The sequence below is a fragment of the Brachionichthys hirsutus genome, chromosome 10 (genome assembly GCF_040956055.1).
Source record: "Brachionichthys hirsutus isolate HB-005 chromosome 10, CSIRO-AGI_Bhir_v1, whole genome shotgun sequence".
NCBI classification, from domain to species: domain Eukaryota; kingdom Metazoa; phylum Chordata; class Actinopteri; order Lophiiformes; family Brachionichthyidae; genus Brachionichthys; species Brachionichthys hirsutus.
Window position 1 is genome coordinate 2,191,102 of NC_090906.1, and position 22,791 is coordinate 2,213,892.

The 22,791-nt window shown below is 46.5% G+C and overlaps 1 protein-coding gene across 1 annotated transcript in view; it reads right to left on the bottom strand.

The window, feature by feature from the left end:
• Positions 1–22,791, bottom strand: part of dscama (Down syndrome cell adhesion molecule a) — a 49,099-nt gene that overhangs the window by 12,035 nt on the left and 14,273 nt on the right. Inside the window, exons 3-10 of the mRNA XM_068744115.1 lie at positions 8,284–8,430; positions 7,858–8,136; positions 7,508–7,783; positions 7,119–7,415; positions 5,686–5,961; positions 3,810–4,088; positions 3,592–3,711; positions 2,632–2,811 (exon numbers count right to left, since the gene is read on the bottom strand). Coding sequence (XP_068600216.1) covers positions 2,632–2,811; positions 3,592–3,711; positions 3,810–4,088; positions 5,686–5,961; positions 7,119–7,415; positions 7,508–7,783; positions 7,858–8,136; positions 8,284–8,430 — 1,854 coding nt within the window. The remainder of the gene's footprint in view (positions 1–2,631; positions 2,812–3,591; positions 3,712–3,809; positions 4,089–5,685; positions 5,962–7,118; positions 7,416–7,507; positions 7,784–7,857; positions 8,137–8,283; positions 8,431–22,791) is intronic.

Consider the following 22,791-nt stretch of genomic DNA (forward strand, 5'->3'; position numbering starts at 1 on the left):
TGTAATGTACTGAAATAATTCTCTTAGCTGCACAATTGGCTTGGACATGAAGCATGATGCTAAATATATGCCTGGAGATCGGGCGGGGCTCTGCGCTGGGGTGGGAGGGAGGAGGCTCGGATGCAGATGGGTAAATGAGATGAAAGAGAAAGAGATCAGAGGAAGAGGGGACTTCCTCCTGGTTGTCTGAAGGACGCGGCGCTTTGGACCCGCTCAGTGACCACAGGACCGTTTACCGCCTCCTCAATAAAGCCTCATTAAGTGCTCGGGCCCACATTATGATGTCTAACAGCCCCGATTGGTCTTAATTGGCCCCGATAAACACTGAGTGGCTGTTGACTGACTGATAGCGTCCACTATGGTTTGGTAATGAATTGACTCATTTTGCATGTGTTTTGAGGCAGGGATGCCTGACAAAAAAAAAAAAAAAAAACTCCACCTGCAGCCGGTGTCGGGACAGAGCAAACAGCGATCGCTGCAGTAAACACACAAGGGTGAACCCAGGCACACTCAGACAAACAGACACGCACAACTTAATCCTGCGGCAACATCCGCTCGCTGTTAGCGCAGCGATCCCCGTACAGGAGGATGCATGGGGTACTATGACGACGCACAGACGCTCATAACAGTGAAAGTGCCAAGCTGGGGTCATCACAATGGCTGCAATTCATTTGAATGGGAGTCCACCACAATGGCCTGGCAGAGTGGGACCTGTCTGAGCCGCTGCATTAGCCGCCTTCACCATTACTCTTTAGTAATGGCTGCACATTATCTGTCTTTTCATTAGTGTATGTGTGTGTGTGCTTATAAGCCTGTTTGCTCACCTGTGTCCCACACGCCACCCGATCGCATCACCACACGATGCATCGCAGTGTTTCTGATGAATGATATTGATTTTCCTCTGCTTGCTCACTGATACATCAAAGACACACTTGGACAGCCAATAATACACCGCGAAGATCACACCATCCATCACGTGAGTGCGTCAGCTTGCGTGCCTCCCTAATTGGCTCCTAAGCCCTCTTAAGTAGCTGCCAGTGCCCAAGCGATGCAGGGCTGCTTGGATAGACATGAAAACAGCACAGAGTGTACAGAATATCACAGCGTCCAAAAATTAGAGCGCGTTACAGCCTCACGTTTAGCTCCAAACGGTGCCTGTTGAGCACACGGAGAGGCTTTAAGGGTCAATGAGGTAGTTGTCTGCACACACACACACACACACACACACACACACACACACACACACACGCACGCACACACGCAGGATCAAGGATGAGGAGTGGCTCCATTGTCGCTCAGGGAGATTCAGGTTACTACAGAGAATCAAACGACTATCACAACAGACACCTTAGCGACAGAGCACACACACAAACACACACATATAAATCGGGCATGAACACATTCAAAATCAATACTCAGATTTCGCTGTGTGGTGGAGACGTGATCATATGTTGTCTGCTTTATACAGCAGGGGGGGGTCACACACCCAACGCAGATGCTGCTATTGAACAGCCGCACCGAATGGAGGAGGCTGACTCTAACCTTCAGGCACTCAGGGGGTTAATGTCTTCTAGTGACTGTGAGCAGGACATAAATTCATCTGTCAAAAAGCGCGTCTCCTCTCGTGACAGCTATTAACAGGGTCTGCGTCAAATCAAGAGGGAAGTAAATGGAACAGCCTGTTTTTCAGATGGGAATCAAAAAGCTGGATCAGAAGTTCTTATAGCTAAAAACAAGGAGAGATGCTACGTCTATGTATTTCATTGAGGGGGGGGGGGGGGGGGGGGGGGCTCGTGGACGAGGGGCGGCCTGTTGGGCAGTGGCTGGCAGACACTCAGCAGGGAACACCCTGCTATGGCTTGATAAGAGCCACAGAGGCATAAAACACACACGCACACACACACACACACACACAAGGGTGTGTTTCTGTGGATTTCTGCCATTACTTGTGACGCTTTGTTGTTCGTGCAATCAAGGAAGCATGTTAAAAACGAACACATTTAAATTCATCGCCGTCATCTTTGATTGGTTAAGACTTAAGAGCGATGACGCCTGTATGTGTGAGCATGACGGGTGTTACCTCCGGTCAGTTGACATACATGGATCAGGCATGAAGGTTAGATCATAGAGACTTGTATTAAAAGAGATCAAGAATAATAATAATGAAAACAAGAGAGTATCTTTCATCAGATTAACTATCTAGGCTGGAAGAGAGAAAAATAAAAATGACAAGACTCAAAGGAGGAAAGGAAACCGATTCCAACTCCAGCCCTCTTCTCTCCGCTCTCTCAGCCAATGGCAGCTCCTGCCTGCATGTGGAATTCAGGGCTTAATGAAGACGAGTTAAGTCCTGGGCTGTAGCGGATGAATGCTGCGCTTCCTCCAACATACGTGGCAGCGATGTGGGCGCAGTGTGAGCTGCTTTCGTGGAATTCTATCAGGCAGAAACTACAACCCCAATGAGGCCGCAGACAAACTCCAGTTCATCACACTTAACTTCATGCTTCAGAGTGAACTCTTTCATTTAACGGGACCAGTCTGAACCAGCCGATCCAATACGATCATTAGTGACTGCAACAGTGGCATCAGAACCAAGACACATGCATGCTGGGATTCTCCCCTGACACTTACTTTTGACATTGAGATACATGGACTTGCTGACATCAGCTCCGACATCGTTGCTGACTCTGCAGAGGTAGAAGCCGCTGTCCTCCTCCAGCACATGCTTGATGAACAGCGAGCCGTTGATCAGCACCTCGATCCGAAAGCCGGAATTGAGGGCGATGGGTTTAAACTGAGGGACTCCAGCGCCTGTCGGAGAGCACAGAGTCGTCATTCGTCAGGAAGCCTACCGAAGCCTAGCGCTGCCGCGAACCCGACCACGGAGGATGGAGCCCCACTGAAACGGCTGCTGCAGACGGTGGGGGGCGGGGGGGGGGGCGACATTTTAATACCGACTCATCAGGAACGCTAGTGTCCTGAGATGATTCCTGAAACGCTGAGGGAATTGCAGGATAAATGACAGACTGAGCATCAACACTGAAAATCTCTTCTTGTGTGCAAACAATACATTTAAAGCTGTGACGAGTGAGACCAAACCCAAATCCGTTTCAACGTTTCACAATCAATCCATTAGCAACGTAGAAGTGTTTACATTACGTAAGTAAGCAGAGAGATAACTGACAAGAATGAATGCAATTGATAGCCGGGCTTTTTTAATTCAGGAAACGCCGTTATTGTGTCGCAATGGGATAACGTTCCTCCGTTATATAATCTTCCTCCCGTTTCCCACTTTGAGAGAAATAAAACGGTCTCTCGGACCGCTGCTTGTGCTTAATCTCACCCTGCTTACTGAGACTTGAGGTGGGTGTTATTATATATTCAACCTCAAGGCTGAGGACGTTATGTTTTTTTTGGATCTAACTTTGCCAGAGGACAAAAAAAAAAAAAAAATCATACCAACCGACACGTCAACCAGTTAAAACTCTTTGAAGACTTGAGAAAAACTTCCAACAAACCGGAAAGGGGATATGTGTGAGTCACTGCAGTACCACATGTGCGTACTGCATATTGATATGCGAGTATGATTACCTTTAGAGTACTCCCACTGGATCGTGGGAACGGGGTAGCCTTGAGCAGAACAGTTCAGTATCACCGCCTTCCCATAGATGCCATCCTGGTCCTTGGGTTGCACCACAAATTTGGGAGGAACTGCAAATCGAGTTGTTCATCGCATTGATCAACGTCTTATCGATCGACGTCGATGCCTCAGTTTACTCACCGAAACCCGACGCGACACCGTGACTCACCTCGGACAATGAGCTGGCTCTGGTGCTCCACGGCGGCGGCCTGGTTGCGTGCGATGCAGGTGTAGTTGCCGTTGTGCATCAGCGTGAGGTTGGAGACGCGCAGGGAGCTGGTGAAGTCGATGTTGTCTATGGTGACGCCCAGGCTGGCCGGGATTGGCCGACCGTCCTTCTGCCAGGTGATGAAGACGGGCTGGTCCCCTGACATAACCACGCAAGGGATGAAGACTCTTTGGCCGATTGAAAACCGGGGGAACTCAAATGGATGGATGGTGGGTGGGACTGGGAAAGACACACACACACACACACACACACACACACATTCATTTTTAACTTCCTTGTCTTGGATCCAGGCTCAAGAGCAGAATGCCATAATTCATGAGCATTTAAAAACAATAAGAGATTCATGCACATCATGGTCGAGCTACTTAATAGTATGTTATCCTAGAGCAGGGGTCCCCAAACCGTTTCCTGTGAGGGCCACAGAGCGTTTCCCATCTCTGATGGGGGGCCGGGGTCAGTTTGTACAGGAAAAGTGTGACGATGGCAGGGGGGGCCTAAACATTTATTGTTTTCCAGACAGCCATCAAATAACCCGTTATTCACAGAAAAAAAGTCAGGAAATAAATAATAACACTATTAATAAAATAAATAATAACCAAATAACCCTTTCCGGGTTTGCCATGGAACATTAACTTTCTGGTCGTCTGTGATCATCATTAAAATTGTCCCAAACAAAAGCAAGAATGCTTTTCTTCATGATATTAATATATTCTCCACTATCAATATTATTTTTAGGAAACACAAGATTGACTTAATGACCCCTCTTAAATGCACCGAATACCATTATTGATCCCCCACAGGCTACTCATGTTGTATGGAAAGGAAAATTATATATATATATATATTTATTTTTCTGGTATTGTTCAGGGGGCCGGGCCAAATGTGGAGGCGGGCCGTAGTTTGGGGACCCCTGTCCTAGAGACTCATGAGCCACTGTTCTCTCACTATCACCTTGTTCATAATATTATTACGGTACACACGCTACTGTAATCTTGCAGGAATGAGAGTAATATTTTATTACCTCTCCCAGCATGGAGCAGCTGAATTCGCGCTCAAACAACATGCATATTACATCCTCTCTCAATCGCTCCGTTCTCTCTGGGGACACTGGAGCCACCGTGAGAACCAGACGCTTTGGAAAATTAATGATTTAAAGTAGCATTGGAATAAGCGGCACTTCGGCGCTTATTTAATTCACAACAAAATAGGCATAATAGACTCCCGGGGATTCCCCCTCGGCAGCGGCGGAATGCTAAGCAGACGGAAGGCAAATTATCCGAGGCGGAATGGCAGCAGAGTTTTGTCTATGATGTGTGATTTCCACCTGCCCCCCCCCCCCCCCCCCTTCACACACTCCTTAACACGTCGAGAGAGAGAGAGAGAGAGAGAGAGAGCAGAGAGGGTTTACCACACACAGTATTTCAAATTATGCAGCATCATTTAAGGTCATCATCACCTGGCTCAGCTCAGGGCCGCTGCGTACTCAGATGAGCCGGCTGCACGATGGCGATGGCGGTTTGCTATCAGTGACGTGAGAGGGTGTCCGTTTTCTTTCTTTTTGCAAGTTGTGATATTCAAATATACCTATGCATACCTGTGTTTTCTCAAATGACGGAAATCGAGATACTACAGATAATATGACGTACAAAGACGAGGTGAGCGTATAGACTGCTGGCGTTTCGGAGATAAATGAGGGTGGAGCCATGAATGCACGTGATCTACTGAATTTTGGCATTAGAGATTGACAATCCTGGAGAAACCCCGATTCCACACGTGATTCTCTGCCGAGTTCTCACGAGCTCACCCAGGCTCTTACCTTTCACGGTAACGTAGACGCTCTGGTGCGTGGACAGCTGAGGCTGCACCAGCACATTGCATGTGTACTCTCCCTCGTCCACGTCCTTCTGCACGTCGAACAGCTTCAGTGTGCCGTTGTTCTCGAAGGCCCGCTGGCGGTGGTTGTACGGCAGCAAATTGGAGTCCTTGTACCACTTGATGGAGTAGTACGGGTAGCCGATGACGCGGCAGTGAATGTACATATCGCGGCCAGCGATGGCAGTGAGGTTTTTCATTGGTCTGATGCTGGCAGGCCCTTGAAGGACACATTGGAGAGACAACTCTCTTAAAATGATTTTAAGGCAGGGGGTGGTATGAAAGGCAGCCGTGTTGTGCAGCATGTGTTATCGAGGCACTACGAAGTTTACATGCCTTGATTCATTCTGATAGGAGAGTTTCAAAATGGTTTCAGACTAGAGTCACTCAGGGAACGACATACAAGCAACTGGAGAACATAAATCACACCCGTCACTTCCTATTTCCTTCATAGTAATCATGCTTTTTGTCTTTTGAACCAGGGATTTGTGCCCTTCTGCTTGAGCTGGTAGCCACTCCCACCTCTTTGGCCGACTGGCGTTAGAGTGGAATGTTTCCTTTTAGCCACTCATGAAGCTATTATCAAAACCATTACTCACGTCACTGGCTTTTGTAGAGTCTTGTGAAAAACCAACACAGTAGCCAAAAGGCTTCTATAGCGGCTATAAGGGAAATGGACTATTAGGCTTCTCTTTGAAGTACGTAAGAAGACAGTTTAACCAGGCTCTGTTGTGTACTTTGAGCAACAAGCGTATCCTTTAGCACGATTAAGGAGCCAACGATCTGAGGAACAGTCATTGCACTTTCTCCGCAGTGGAGATTTATCGTCATTGCTTGGTGGCATCCGTGGACCCTCACATAAGGGCGAGGGAGGGGTCACCCGTTTTAGCCTCGCAACGTGTAAGAATGAACACGCTGAAATTAAACTGATCAGTGTACAGAAAGTAATTTCCCTTACTACAGCAGAGGAGCACTAATAACCTCACGCCAAGCACAGAAAGCTTGAGTGCGCCAGCGTCATGGTTACATGGCAACAGCTCTCCAGCCAACCACGTCTCTGCAGAGAGCAGATAACCAGAGTCATGCACTGGAGCTAAATGTAAGCATCCCAGTACAAAGCAATCTGCAGGTACTGGGTAGGAAGACAGGGACTAGGAAACGTGCCGATACCAGGGGCTGACGGCAAGAGAAGCGTCCTCTTCCGAAGCTGCAAAAAGCAAATTCGCTTCTCCAACCTTTGCCGGGCGTTCTTTCAGTATCTGCCCATCGTGGCGCTGAAAGCGCAGCCAATTAAAAGTCTTTATAAAAGCAGAATAAATCAAGGCATGCTGATGTGTGTATGTGATGATGTGTTGGAAGAGTTGATCTGACAAGCACCTCTTACGTTTATTCGCGCCTGGTAGGAGACTGTCCCGGCCGAGTTGTTGCAGATGCAGCGGTACACCCCTCCGTCCGGCACCTGGCTCTGGCTGATGTTGAGGTGGCTGACCACGTGGCCCTCGCTGTTGGTGTAGTAGGAGATGCGGTGGCGGCTGTCCCGTACCACGGGCTCGTCATCCAGAGTCCACGTCACCCGGGGCTCCGGCGTGCCCTTCACCGTGCACGACAGCGACACAAACTCGTTGATGTTGTAAACCTTTTCACTGAATGAAGCCAGAATCTTCGGGGTGCCATCTGAGCAGCGGGAGGAGACGCACAAGGTGAGACACAGTCGGCTCCCTGAAACGTATAAATGTTAACGGAGCAAATCGCTGGGGAAACCGGACCTTCCAGTATGACTTGAACAAAGTCCTGGGCAGACATCTTGCCATGTCGGGCGAAACACTGATACGCTCCCCCGTCGCTCTTGGCCATGCCAGCCATGACCAGATTCTCCCTGCTTTGGCCCGTCATGCGAACGCTGTTGCTCGGGTAGATGAGCTCCCCGTTGCGGTACCAGGACAGCTGGTACTCCTCTGAACCAGTCACGCCACAGGACAGAGAGACCTGGCTCCCCACGCTGCCCTTCACCTTCCGCGGGCTCACCGCCACCTCCAGGAGCTCTATGGAGGCAAGCGTTCAGGAGCCTGAGCTACATTCAGCACCAGGGACGTACCAGCAGCTCACGGGTACTGACCTTTCACCAGCAGCCTGCCAACCACCTCGGCGTTGCCGTATCCGTTCCACACCTCACACACATACGTCCCCGTGTCGGTGGGCTGCGCTCGCTCTATCAGCAGGCCGGTCACGCTCTGTCTGAACCGGGTGTCTGGCTCCAGCGGCCGGTTGTCCTTCAGCCAGCGGTACTTGGGCGCCGGGTGACCCGAGGCCTTGCAGGGCAACTCCACGCGGTGAGACGCCATCACCTCGCGACGCTCGAAGCTGTCCAGGATGTGGGGCGCTGAGTTGGTGGGGTCTTCGGGGGGGGGGGGGGTACAGAAAATATTTAATTTGCTTTTTAGCTTGATTTGATCAACTTCCAGGGGTAGCACAGTGGCGTAGTGGTTAGTGCGGTCGCCACACAGCAAGAAGGTGCTGAGTTTTTTTTTACAACTCCTCGTACCTGAGACGATGAGGCGGGCGCTATTGCTCTGGCGGGTCTCTCCCGTGTATCGATGGCGTGTCATACACCTGTAGTTGTAGAGCCCGTCCTCCATTTGCACATCCAGGATATACAGGGCTCCCGTGGATGTGATGAGGAACCGTGACACTAGAAAGGAAACAAGCAAAGCCGCACATTAACAGTTAACAGTTGCATCCAAATGAATTCATGAAACAGAAACTGCTGGCGGCAGCAAAACATGGCGTCTCACACGACCCGCGAGTAGAAACAACGAGAGCGTCACCGAGCAGCACAAAATGTTTGAGCGTCGTGCTTCCCATGAGAATAAAATCAGAGAACATGTCATCGACACTAATAAAAGGCGAGACGGGGCAACCTGGAAATGTTCAGCTGATGAACAAAGGGAGAAACAAAGGACGGGCTTTTTGGATTTCATCACAGGAGACTGCATCTTATAGCGAGCGTGTTACGGTCACACGGCACGAGACGGCATCCTGTGCATATTCATTCTTGTGCATGGGAATCACTTCTAAAAGACAATCGAGAGAATCTCCTTTTAAAGTCTCTTAGCAAATATTTGCAAGTCAAGCGAGGAGCGTCGCTCTGTGCGATTGCAGTCGGCAAACATCTGCTGCGGCTCGTTTGGCTCAGCACGGCTCCGAGGCGCCGAGACGAGAGTGTGTGTTGTGCAGCGGTGCAACACGGCTCGTTATCACGTAGCTCATCGCTCTCTCTCTCTCTCTCTCTCTCCGCTCCAGAGTAAAGCGCAGGCAGCACGGGATCACAGAGAGCTTTGATAAGGCCTGGGTGTGCTAAAACCAAGCTGAAGTTATGCTATTCATAAAGATAACATCATATGGATGAAAGGAGTGTTGAATTACTCTAATTCAGTCCCTTTAGGACAGTTTAACACAGATTAATGCCACTTTTACGGGATGTTAAAATAACGGAAGGAAAGAAATCAGCCACTTTAGGAAACTAACATAAAAGACGGTTCATTCCTGCTGATATTTGCAGGAAATAAATATCTTATAGTTACAGTCATAGAGATCGATTATTGATTACAGTAATGGGGCAAAAAAAGGACAAGAATTGAAAGAAACGGGGGAGGACATGTGGAACAAAGAGGAATACACCGAGGATGGATGTGAGGATACTATTGTGAGCTGGAGATGACCTAGTTAGTGAGAGACCATGGTTCTGATATGCTTGGCGACAGAAAAGCAGTGATGAAGAAGGCCGAGAGGAGCGGCAGTATTTGGGCTGATTAATCAGCGGACCTGAAGCTCTGATTAATCAGCGTTAGCGACATGCACTGCACCGTCTGTGTCTCGCACAGATGGCTATTGCGTCACAATGCTGAGACAAAAAAACAGCAACGCAAGAAGACCAGAGGACATTTTAGAACGTGGTAAAGATTAACCCTTTATTGCCGAACGTATCATATTTGACGCACGTGTCCTTTCAGGATTTTGAGACTTCTACTTCAAAAGTTTGATTTTTGTTTTTCCCCTCCGAGAAAGCTGACAGATACAAGCCAACACATGCATCGGGTTAAACCAGCACCACTGTACCATGTTGATGCTGACAGCGTCTCAGCAGAACACACAAACAAAGAGAAGGATAGCATCTGAATAACAGCTAAACCTAAAGCTGCTCAGTTATGATGCAGCAAAGATTAAATCTAACACACACACACACACACACACTCAATCATGTGTTTATTTTCTATCTGCAAATCAAACGGGGGACCCAGATAATCATTAACATCCTCACCGGGAGTCGTGTTTTCAGCTGCATTAACAGGAATAGGCTACAATCTGAGAGACAAGGTGAGTTTTAATATGGGCTGACTCTACTCACAGTTTGCAAACACAGCAGTGCGTCACTCAACAGGAGGCAAATTAACAAGTCAGTAAAGCATGATTACGAAAGCCTGCAATAGAGAGGAAGTGGCTGATATTCATTTAAAACCACAACCACATCATTGTGTATGGGATGGCATTTTTTTGTTTCTTGGTTGAACTGGATTTCATTCTTCTCAGAGCCGTGCTGAGTAGCAACAAAGAGAATGAATGTCTCATTCTGAGCTGGAGGGGGGGGGGCTGCAGAACGGTGTTTATTATATGTGCATGTCCTTGCAAGCTGAGGGCATTCTTCTTTATTCTCATACCAGCGCAGTCATCTCAAATCCCACCGGTTTGTGCGTCTGCATATTAAATTCTTTGCGTGTGTGCGTGTGAATGCCAGTGAGTGTGAATGTGTTTATGCAACACACAGCTGCACGGAGAAACGGTCAATAATAACGATCGAAGGCCCTCCACTATGCGTTTCCCTGCTTCTCCCTGCTGCATACTAACACCTCTTAAGAGACAGCCGCCACTGTTTTGCTGCGTGTGTGTGTGTGTGTGTGTTAACATGCTAGACATATGAGCATGTGTCGACACCTGGGTGTATTAGTGTATATTTCTGAAACTGTGGCTTTGCTTCATCCCAGGTGGCTCGCTGGAGTCGTGTCCTCTTTGCTTCCTGTGCCCACCCCAGCTGCTTTGGCATCGATGGCGCCACAAACACAAGTCCCTTTCTGTGGATCCACTCTCAATGGCTTCAATTAATCCCCATATCGGCCCCACCAAGCCTGCAAGTAGGCACGGTTCATTTAAATCGAGAGGCCTTGCTTAGGAACAGCGAGAAAAGATGGATCCACAAACGGTGAAGATGGATGGCACGTCGAGACGTTGGTGAGCAATCTGACCTGCAGGAGCTACAGAGAGAGTTACGCCGGCTGCCTGAGCGGTTTCAATACACGGTGATCGAGACACGAGTGGAAGAAAGATGAGATGGGAGGAGGGAGAGAAGAGATAGAGCGAGCAAGCAGGAGGGAAAGAAATAAAGGATCAAGAGGGAAGCGCAGCTCTGGGATACAACCACTCTCTGTCATCTAAAATGACTTACAAATTAGCTTACAGCTACATGCTCCCAGCGAAGGGGTAAAAGAAATGACTCAACTTTCATATGCTAATCGAGATCATGGCTAGGCAGGGCAATTATCACACACACACAAAAGAAAGCGTGAGGCCTGTCTGTCTGACAGATCCCAGCAGGAACCAGGCGCCTCTGCCTCATCTTCCCATCGATGCACTGAATGCAGCAAATTCGGATTTTTTTAAAGACGAAAAAGAATGTTAAACTCATTTTAGGACGGATTCCACGTACAACCTCTACATTCCTTTTGTTGGGGGAAAATGCAAGATGGACTTTCTGTCTCTTGACCTTGAACAACCTGTGAACCTGCTTTGGAGTGAATGACCGAGCGGAGCGGGATCCCTGGAGAGCGACGGTGTCATCGCATCCTTGGCCACGCAAAAGTCAGAACGCTGGAAAAGAAAAAGGAAGAAAATGTGTTGTCCAAGGAAACTCAAAACAAAAACAAAAACAAAAACAAACAACCTTGAATGTGATAAGGAAATCATCACATGTCAAATATTTGACAGATTGAACTGAAGAAACTGTTTATTAGAGGCGGAGCTTTAGGCCTCTTACCATCTGTAGAAGCGCCACATGAGTCGCCACGTTGCCCGTTCGTATGAAAATGCCGGTGCAGTCTGGGTAATAATGAGCGGATGACGAGCGCGCGGGAGGGGGGGGGGTGGTTGTAATTTGTAATTAGGCCTGGTCACAGTTATTGGCAGAGTGACTCCACTTTGATCAGGCCGGGATGAGCATCTCTACGGAGACGGGGGACCCCGCTAATGAAAAAACATTTGTCATTCCTACAGGAGGGAACACTGACAGCTGCTGGGGTTGCCATAGCAACACGGCAGTAGCTTAGCAAGCAATATTCCCAGTACTGTGAATGGTGGAAAGGTGGAAGCATGAAGATGTTTACTGTCCAGTCAATATTTCACTGTTGAGACACAGAAGATACACAAAGAAGGTTTTAGCCATCATCTTACGCTTCAAATCTTCCTACTGTGGATATTATTACTATTTTTCTATGACGTGACCTTATTGTTCACCGAATGTTTGTTGTTCTTCATGAGGATTCTCACATTTGGGTCCAAAGCGTGGGTCTCGGTGCACAGGATGTTGGGTGCTTGTTGTGTGTTTGCATATTAAATCATTAAGAGTGTATTTCCAGTATCTTAACTTACTGCCCGTCTTTATGACACTAAACTGAAGATTGAAGCGATCGGGACTCCCTCCATCCCATATAAAGACTGAAATATAGTGAGCACCCATAAGAATGCAGAAGCACGTGAAACCAAGGAAGCGCTTTCTTCTCACAACACCTGGACAAGTGGAAAGCGGCGTATCTGGGTTCACGGCCAGATTGGATCTGCTGGAGTCGACTCGCGCTCGAAGGCTGAGCGTCTTCGGCGCCGTTCCTAATCAGCAGCAGCATCCCTCTGCTCATTAACTAGACACGCACTAGCCCGGGGCTAACAGCCTCGTATGTCAACCACAGATAAAGATGTCATCTTCTGCTTGGCTGAGTAAACCGCCATTAAACCTAAATGCAAATGGGTGTTGAACGATATTCAAATCAGCAGGCAACAAGGGAAGCTTGCTCCCCGAGGCGCTTGGCCTCAGCGTTGCCCCACATTCCTCTGTCGTGTTAAAAAGGAGAGCGATTCTACATGCTGTCTGTCTGCGGCGTGATGCTCTACATGATGTACCTAGTTCTAACAGTTAATCTCACAATGATCAGTTTTAGGGGGAAAAAAAATCACCAGAAAATATAAAATAATTGATCGGTTTGCCAAAATGACAGTGTCCGAGTCTCAGACATTGGGCGGTGCGGGGCTTATCGCTGACGAGGACCGATTGTCTCTGTTTTGAGGCAGTGAGCACTTTTCTTTTTCTCTTACAAACAAATGTTTGTCTGCTGAAGTCAAAACCAAGGAGGGAAACCTCCATCACAATGGCTTTCAAACGTGTCTGCGTGTGAGGGGTAATTAGCCGGTACTGGAGTGTAGTTATTACCCCCCCCGATGGCTGCGTGTTTACAACGCTATCATCGGCTTCTCTCTGGCCAACAGTAAATGAGGAAGTGCTGTATAGTCATGAATATTCATCTCTCGGCCTGTGAGAACCTCTGAGCACAGGCAGGCATTTACATCCCCAGTCCCTCACTTCGGCGAATAAAACAAGCAGACAATTCTGTCATCGCCAAGCCCAAACTAAAGGGTCAAAGAAGAGATGAGAGATGGACCTCGAAGTCGCTGTGCACGCTTCTTGCTGAAGCTTGATGACAGCTGCTGACCAAAGAGATAACGAGAAGCTTGAATGTTGTTCGTTTCCCCCGGAGACGAGACGGTTCGACTGCATGCGTTCCGTTCCCAAACCTAGTGGGGTTTTCATGCAGATGTGCAAACCTCAGCCTGAATGTTCCAGACAGTCCTAAAGCCTGCCTTGCAGACTGAAAATAGTTCCTCCCCTGGTGCAATTCCCTTGAGACACCATTGCACCACATTCCCACTTTTGGAAAAGGACCTGAACACAGTCCTCATTGGTGTTTCGTGGAAATCTGTGGTGGCAAGTGGAGCAGACGACGCTGCTCTGTGAGTAAAGCAGAGGGGGGGGGGGGGGGGGGGGGGGGGCAAGAGGAGGATTAGATAATCAAACAGTTTGCCACTTTAAATAATCTCTCGCTCCTCTGGGGGAGGCGAGACTTAAAGCCGGAGCCCTTCTGATTTAATTGTCTGATTTCCCCATCATTACGGTTGAGGGCCTCAGTAATTCAGGCTTATTAAATATTCAGGAGCTACAGTTTGAGGAGGGGAGGGAAGGAGTGAGCCGTGGGAGTAAGATGAAGGTACGTACGAGTGAGAGGAAGAGAGTGGGAGGAAGATGAGACATGATTGCCGCCTTATGCAGACATGGAAATACTAAATACTTTGATCCCTCCTGTTTGATATCATAAGAAACTGCACTGGGAACAGATGTACGGGTAAGTGTTGTTGGTGGTTGTGTGTACTGTGGCAACATTTCCCCAAAAACATTAAAGACCCACTGAATTGTCTGAAATTGAGTCATTTTCCGTCGATGTAGGGTAAAAGCACTGCATTCAATAAAAGTACAGCTTAAAACCAAAATCATCACCCAGAGGAGAGAAAAATAAAAAAGCACACGGTTTTTCAACTCTTCCGGATTGACAGACCCGGCCTATTAATAGATCATAAAGGAATTGTATCAGGTAAAACCCAAAGAGTGCAGAAAACATGCGCCTGGGCAGACGGGTTGTAGAGACGGAGGGTTTAATCAGCCACGCTGGCTGCAGCCTCGGTCCACAGCGTCGCAGGAATGACAGCCCGACGTGATGCTCTTTGGTTATTCCCACATTTAGTCCTCAACGCATCGAGGAAATCTCACTAACTCCCATTCTAGTTCAGATGGTTTTAATAATTGAGAGTTTCTTAATGTCCCTCTGAGCTTGGAGAAGTTGTAGTAACATGAAAGAGACATAAAGTATCAAAACGTCACCTTGGTGTGAAACATCATCATCACTATTTTACGATGGATGATCAAGGAAGGGACAACATTTTTTGCAAAATGGAATGAGTAAAAATAGATTTTAATTTTTTTTTTCCCAATACTGGCTTGAAACACTTAAATATTTTAGTATTTTCACAGAAAGAAATACTCCTGTTATTCTTAATGATAGTATTACACTGGAATTTTTACAGACATAATATTTTTTCAAATGAAAAAAATACATTTGAACCAATTAAAACTGATTTACAAAAATCTTGTCAATAAATATTAGCAATTTGTATTTCACTACTAAGAAGAACAATTATAGATTAATTATTAAATTAGACTTTTTTTAAGGATCGTGAAATTTTATTTTTCGTTTCAACTAACATCCATTCCAGATAATAATAAAAACAAACAATTTACCAAACCATGTTAATTACAATATTAAAAGTAAATATATCACTATTTCAAATGTTTTGATACATAAAATGTAATTCTAACAAATTGTAGATAAGCTGCATAATAATTATTAAGATTATTACATTTATTACACTGTATTTCAGATATCTTGCATGTACTTCTTCTACTGTAGAATCACATTTATAACTGCTACCTAGCCCAAATGTTGCTATCTATTATTAAGTAGGCATTGATCTGTTGACATCAATAATTAACAGCTAATATGTCGTCTTGGAATTAGAGCATTTCAAAATGTAAACATAGAGAGCAGAATAAAAATAAGGTAAAGAAATGCTTTACCATTTATCAGTGTAAAAAGACACTTTGGAATGTTCTCCCATTATTAAAATGGACAAGTAAGCACATATTACAACAACCTATCGAATGAGAGAAGGACTAAACTTCATTCGACCTCATAACAGCGGATTAACATGTTCACTATATGGTTTCATCTACTCGATTAGAGCAGATAAAAGCTCTAGTTAAAGGGAACACCATCCATGTGGATCTATTTGGACCGGGAAGAAACCCACTGTGACATCATACACTGTCTTATGTAGAATGTTTAAAAACTGTTTGCCAATTTTGTCATTGTCATCTGATTGTATTTGGATGCTGGGGCTCAAAAGATGATGCTATTGATCACTACTTTTTAATCCTGAATGTAAACTTGCTAAAAACCTGACAATTATCTGAGGTGTTATTGTTTTGTTCATTTATCCTTCCTTTTTTATTGCCGATAGTCTTCATAAACAAGGAGAAAAAGACAGAAGGAGGGTTCCTCCAGGTAAATACTTTGTCTCTCAGCAGGGCTGGCGTTCAACAAGCTTCCTTGTGAAGGTGTCAGAATATGTCAGAGGGAATATTACAGTGTCAGATGACAAGGTTATCTCAGGCTTGTTTTTATTAGTCCAGAATATTTATGGCCAAGCTACAGAGACTTAGAGGATGAAACGGCTATAAGGTTTCGAGCACATCAGTGGATTATATTTTTAAGGAGGCCTCAGAAAGGTGGTTCATTTTCGGTCACTTTTCTATTTCCGTCATTTTCATCTTTGAAATCATCAAACTAACTACTTAAAGCGGATGAGACAAACTGAGACTCATTAAATATTTAACACACAACGACTCAGACGTCTTTAACGACCAGACTCCCCACACCGTTTATCCTCCCTGCACCTGCCCTGCTTTACAGGATGACGTCTCCACCATGGAATCAAATTCTTGCGGAAGCCTCTGCCTTTTCCTACAATGGTCCAAAATCATGAGGAAAAATAGATCCCCCTTCAATTTCAATTCCATCTCCCTCTCCTATTAGGCGTTTCATCTCTTGCCTTTTTCTTTTGCGCCCCCACTTCCCTGCAGAGCATTAGCTTGCAGTGGTCAGGCCGCTTGACAGCTGCTCCACCTGAAGAATATCAATCAATGTTGCCGTGGAGACGGAAACAGGCTCTGCTCTTTTGTTTTCCAGCCTTCTTTTTCTTCCGGTGGTCTTGCAAGTGGCTGTTCTCATTGAAGTCACACAAAAGCTATGATATTTGGCTATTATTTTAGCTTAATGGTGGGGAGGGGGGGGGGGGGGGTCATACTTCAACACCTATTTCTGCTAATTTATTTGAGGTCTGAATAATTGAGTGGTGGAGGCAAACCTCAGGATGCCTCAGCTTTCCTCTCCGGATGAGCCGGGCAGACAGGCGTGGGACGAACGCGTCTATCACTGCCGTCACACGACAGAAGAGTGAGCGCTGGACAAATCGTGTTGCTCAAAATAGGACCACACGTTAGCCCCGCTAATCACCATCACTGGCTGCGTTTACGTGGACAAAATGTCTTTAATCCGATCAGAGTTCGGAGTAAAATTATAATCGGATGCACTGTGTTTATGGATGCTAAATATATTGATCCGATTAGGACTTGCGTGTTCATGCATCACGCTTTCGATCGGAATAAATTCTTCTGACCAAATATACCGGAAATAGTAGAAGAAGAAGCCGTAGCGACTTCCGTTGTAAACAAAACATGGCTCCGCACTTATAACAGCGTTATTTCGTGCGTTTTTCCAGTTTTCGCTGATTCCTCCTTTAATATCTCCAGCAACATGTTTGTCTCAGACATTGACCAGTTCTGCTTCAACGAGCTTCCGTGTTTTCATGCGCCCTGATCGGATCATCAATCGGTATAAACCACCCCTCTCGATCGGGATAGAATCTTGATCGGATTGAGCTTGATTGGATCAGACTAATCTGATCTGGGTGTGTCCTTGAAGCATTTTTATTCCTATCACGCTTTTAATCTGATTACATGTGTCCATGTAAACGTACTTAATGACTCCTCTATTCATTCATGCATGGAAAACCTTAAAGGTGAAGTTACTACAAAAACAGAGGCGAGAACAATTCATCCAAGGCAGTACAGCAAGGCTAACAGGAGACTTCATTCCCTGTAATTGTTGCAATCCACCTTTCCGTACGGACAAACTCCCACTTTGAGCACAGACCAAATCATGCCCCCCCAGCCCTGCTAATATACACAATAGTGAGCAGTGAAATGACTCCCTGCTGGCCAATCAACACTGGCACTCGTGCCAGGGCCCGCCAGCGGAGGGTTAAGTAAATATTGGCGGAAGCAGCTGCTCTCAGAGTGCCGTCGTCTGCCCGTGTTCCTGCTTGGTCCCCAGTCTGGTATAAATCACACACAGCAATTAGTGCCCCCCCCCCCCTGCCCTCGTTAAACAACTCTGCCTGATGAGGACGCTCATAAACACCAGATACCAGCCTGCACGGTGGCGGTAGGAGGGACGCATGGCGAGACGAGCGTTCGACAGAAAAATCGACGATTCACCAGTGTTTGATTCAAAATGAAACCGCACGATGACTGTATGTCTGAAACTCTGCTTCTACACACAATGCTAACAATCTGAAATCCCGAGTCAGGTCGGGTTTACATGAATCTAAAGTCAAATGAATCCACGATGGAACAGAAACATTTGTCAAGAATTCACTGGAAATCTATGTATTAGTTCGGATGCTTCAAACATCACCAACGTGAACACGGAACATCAACATTTCCATCCATAGAGCTACGTCTGATCATCTCGAGGAGCCGATTCTGTAGCAACAATTGGACGATTTGGCAAATGTGTTCCGCTGGCTACACAGAAAAGAGGAAAGTGCCTCTTACAGATAGGGAGAAGGGAGAAGATAAAGATCCATCCTGCAGATCTGGCAGCAGCCGCGATGCCGACATGCATTTTTCTTGGCTCTTATAAACAGACCTGTAAAGGTGTTTCATCAAAGAGGAGTGATGTGGCCATGGCAAGACATCGACTATACAATTAAAGCCCTGATGTGTGGGCAGAGCGGCCGCACTTTAATAAAAACCTTTCAAATCGGTGTACTTAAAAAAAATGATGTGGCCGGAGAGATGAACAAAGACGAGCAGCTGTGATACAGAATATTTTTACCCTCCCTGTGGTCCAAAAAAAGGCATTTCCACTTTAAATAATGCATCTAAATGTTATCGCAAGTCCTCAATCATTTTGTTTACTTATAGTCAGGTGACGTACAAAGAACTTCTTAGCATAAAATGGTCCTATCGGCAAACAATGACAAACTTTTATTTTTATTTTACTTGGCATGGTTGCATCTGCCAGCTCATTACCCAGCAGAAATAAAAACAGTCTCTCTGCAGTTGTTGGCTTGAGTGGAAAAGTATAGTCTCTTCCTTGCCATGTACTGTTTGAGAATCACAAGATGAAGCGAATCTAAAAGTGGATATCGTCTAGAAAAGAGAAAAATAATGAGTGGAACTATTGAACCTGGCTGCCTCTTCTCTGTGTTTGCAGGAGACTAGATAACAGATAACAGATAATACAACAAACAATGCTCGTTAAACATCAGTGCAGCAAATAAGCTGATCATGCACTTGCATAAATGCAAAGAATTCAGTCCTTTAAACATACAAATTTTACATTTTCATAAAATTTGAAAATGATCATTTGTTTTAATAATAATTACCTTGAGAGTGATAGCAGGCAGAATGCACCCTGCTGAATTACTGAACAGCATAAGCCACATACAATATAACTTTATGGCGCATGCTGGTTAGCGCAACAAAAAAACTATCACTCTGATCGCCTCTGATTTTTATCACTCATCAACTGCAATGTCCTGTAATCTAAAATACCCAATTAAACCTTCAATGTAATGTCGCTGACAGCTAAACAACAGCATCTGGAGAGCAGAAATAGCCACCAGCTCTTCAATTACCATATTGCTCTAAATTACTACAATCACCGGGGGAACGTTTAACGTGCCACCGCCCAGTGGGACGAAAAAAAACTCCGCAAATAATGTCAGAATGAATGTAAATGATTTACGTTCCGCTCTCTTTGTGATTGTGCTACCAGTTGCTGTTGTGTCCACGATAATTAGGAGGTAATAAGGATGTAATTGGGCACCGAGAGATGCTGCAAGACAAACAGGCAGTGCTCAGGTACTAATAGACTTGTCAGAGGGATGATGCTGCGTGTGCAGATTCTCCACCACCACCCAACTGCCCCTCACAGACATGAAGGTAGAAGAGCGAGGGATGAAGGAGGGGGAGGACTTGTATGGATGACGGGGGGGGATGGGGAAATGGCTGGAGCAGGTGGAAAATGCTTGTTAGCGGTGCTGCGGCTGCAACACATAAAGCTTCTCCTTCATGGAACGCTTGTTTTGGCCCCCAGATATTCAGATATCCCTTTATAGCATTTCTTTTTATTCCAACACGTTTGCTTTATCCTTGATCTTTTTCTCTTGCCTTGCCGTGTCTGCTGTGTGCAAAAGATAAGAACTATAGAAAAGAAGACAATTGTGCAAGAGCAATCTTTCTAAAATATGTCGACTCCCAAATTTCCCTTCTCTCTATCGCTGTCAGACTGAGGCAGTTTCTCCTGTTTAAGTGCATTGTGTGAGATAGAGAAAGAGAGGGGGGAGAGAGAGAGGTGAGCTGGTTACTGTGGCAACCAGGAGAGCGACTCTTCGGTAATGGCATATCGGGAATGAGAGAGAGAGAGAGAGAGGGAGAGAGGAGCGCATTGGTGAAGGGATGTAGTCGATGGAGGGGAGGGGTAGAGGAGGTAGAGTGCAGGAGACAGATCAGAGGGAGGTGTCAGTGGCTTACAGCGAACAGAGAGATTCACCCTCTTTCTCTGCCCTGGCAGAAGAAAGAGAGGCAGAAACAAAAGGAACTGTCTTTTGAATGGTTGCAGCGCCGGCTTGGACTGTCAGAGCTTCCTGCTAACAACCTCACTTAGCTTGCTGCTTCCACTCCGCTTCCCTCTGTTCCTCTCTGCGTTTCCTCTTTAACATATGCGTAACACGCTACGGCAGGAAACCATCAGATCAAGGTATAACACAAAATACCCGCTGGAATTGAGCATAAAAACGAATCAGATATTCCTTGATGCGATTGTAACTTGTCCTTTAATTGTTGTCGTAACGGAGTTGACGTTATAAAATGTCTCGTCTGAAGAAGGGCAGAATTAAACTCAACAAATTATCACAATCTGAGAGGCGGGAGAGGCATCAAAATGTCAGGTCAGGCAGCAAAGGCCGCAACCCTTTGGCAGGGAGGTGAGGAGTCGATCAGCTATCCTGGAAGATAGGCTGGGATTTATTCCCGATCCCGATTGGCTTAGCGTATCGGGATGTATTTATTCAAGCAGCGACATGAATATACGTTTCCACGTCGACAAAAGCTGCTGCTGCTGCATCCAGGAGCCTTTAGAGCGTCGAGCTGATGAACTGGTTACCCATATAGGGTGTGCCCCGCCCCTCACTCAATGCTAGCTGGGATAGGCTGATGAATGTCCTCTTGTGCTAAATGGAACATGCTCGCTGCTATTGCATGAATGGCTCTCATGGCTTATGATCAATACATTAAAAGTCATTTTGGGACTCAATTTCCAAATGAGCTCTCCCTGACTCGTGCCACATCTGCATGCAGATTTTGACTCTTCCGTCCCTCAATGCACTTTGTTTAAATAGTCCCAATCACTCTTGAAACACATTCCAGAGGCATTACGACTTTCCTGGCCCGTTGTGAAGACAAGAGAAGGATGATAGTAAATACCCTCTGACCATCTGATAGGAGCCCCACAGAGAGACAGACTGCCACAGACAAACATAGCCATGGGGAGGTTGTAATGAATATGCTGCCCCCCTATGGTGGGGATGACCTTATAAACAACCACAAACTGTCACAGTGGCCAGGCCTGCTGGGAGCTGCCCTCTGCGCAAGGGCAAATGGCCTGGAACTCACTGGACAGGACTGTTAAAGCCCTCCGAAGAGAGCGCAGTAGATGCTCAGTGCACGGGATTCGCTGCAGAGCTGCCATGGAGTATTACACAATATCCAATCCTAAACTCTAACTTAGACATTCCACGCAGGGAACATTTTCCCATTCACGACGCAGCATATTAGAAACCTGTTTGTTGTGTAGATCACAAGTTCCATCAGCGCTCCTGTGGAAAATCCACTCCTACTGTCATGTAGCGTTTGACAAGTGAGTCAAGTGACTTACTGTCAGTGACTGCTTTTATAATAAAGACAAGCGACGCCTCGAATCGCTGTGATCCCAGCCAGCCGTTTCGGAATCACACAGTAGAGGAGAGACTTCCTCGTGCTTCAAGGGGGACTTTCATGTCACCATGAAGGAGACGGAAGAGCGGCGGCGGCGGGTTAGAAGTCACAGCGCAGCATATGGCATCTTGAATTTTGGGCAACGAGAAGTGACAGGTTCCTTGAACATTTGGTGAGGGGGGGGTGGGTGGGTGAACAGGGAGAAAAGGGAGGTTTAGTGGGGGGGGGGGTGGAGGAGATGTGTGCGGGTTCCCGTGTGTGTGTGTTTTTGGTGGAGGGGTAGGTGGGCAAGGTTGCTAAACAGTCCCATCTGTTCGTTTCCCGAGGCGCTACTCAGGCACCATCTTATGCAGATGAGGCGCGGCCGTCCTGCCTCCTTCCACTTACAGAGGATAAATAATGGTATAAATGTTTGAATAATGGGGAAACGAGGAGCAACAGGGTCAAGTTGCTTCAAAGGGAGTGTTTGGATTTTACTGCGCAATGATCACAGCTCTCTCAGGATGTGTGAGTGTTGTAACTATGTCCTCATTAGGGTTTGCCTTCCTCTGGGCCTCAACAACATCCCAGGAGAGAAATCTGCTTAACAGGGGTCCTTTAAGCTCAATGAAAGGCATTAATATGAGCTACGGAGGTAGAGTGGAATTTGAAGCATTGCTGATTGTGTCAGTTGCTGTCAGCAGCAGCGGCGGCGGCGGCGGTGCGGCCTGCCACTGTTGCCGTGCCACAACGCCCACTTAGCCTTAAATACCAAAGACTTTACTCGTGCACAGCACACAATTATATTTATTTCAGTAGAAGCTTGTAGTTAGTGTCCTAAAAGTGTGGGACTCTCAGACACAGACAGAAAGAAGCGGGAAACAGGGCAAACTGTCCACAGTCCCCTCAAGGCAAAAGGCTAACTAAAGCCCATTATCGCCAGCACGATCAACAAACATATAT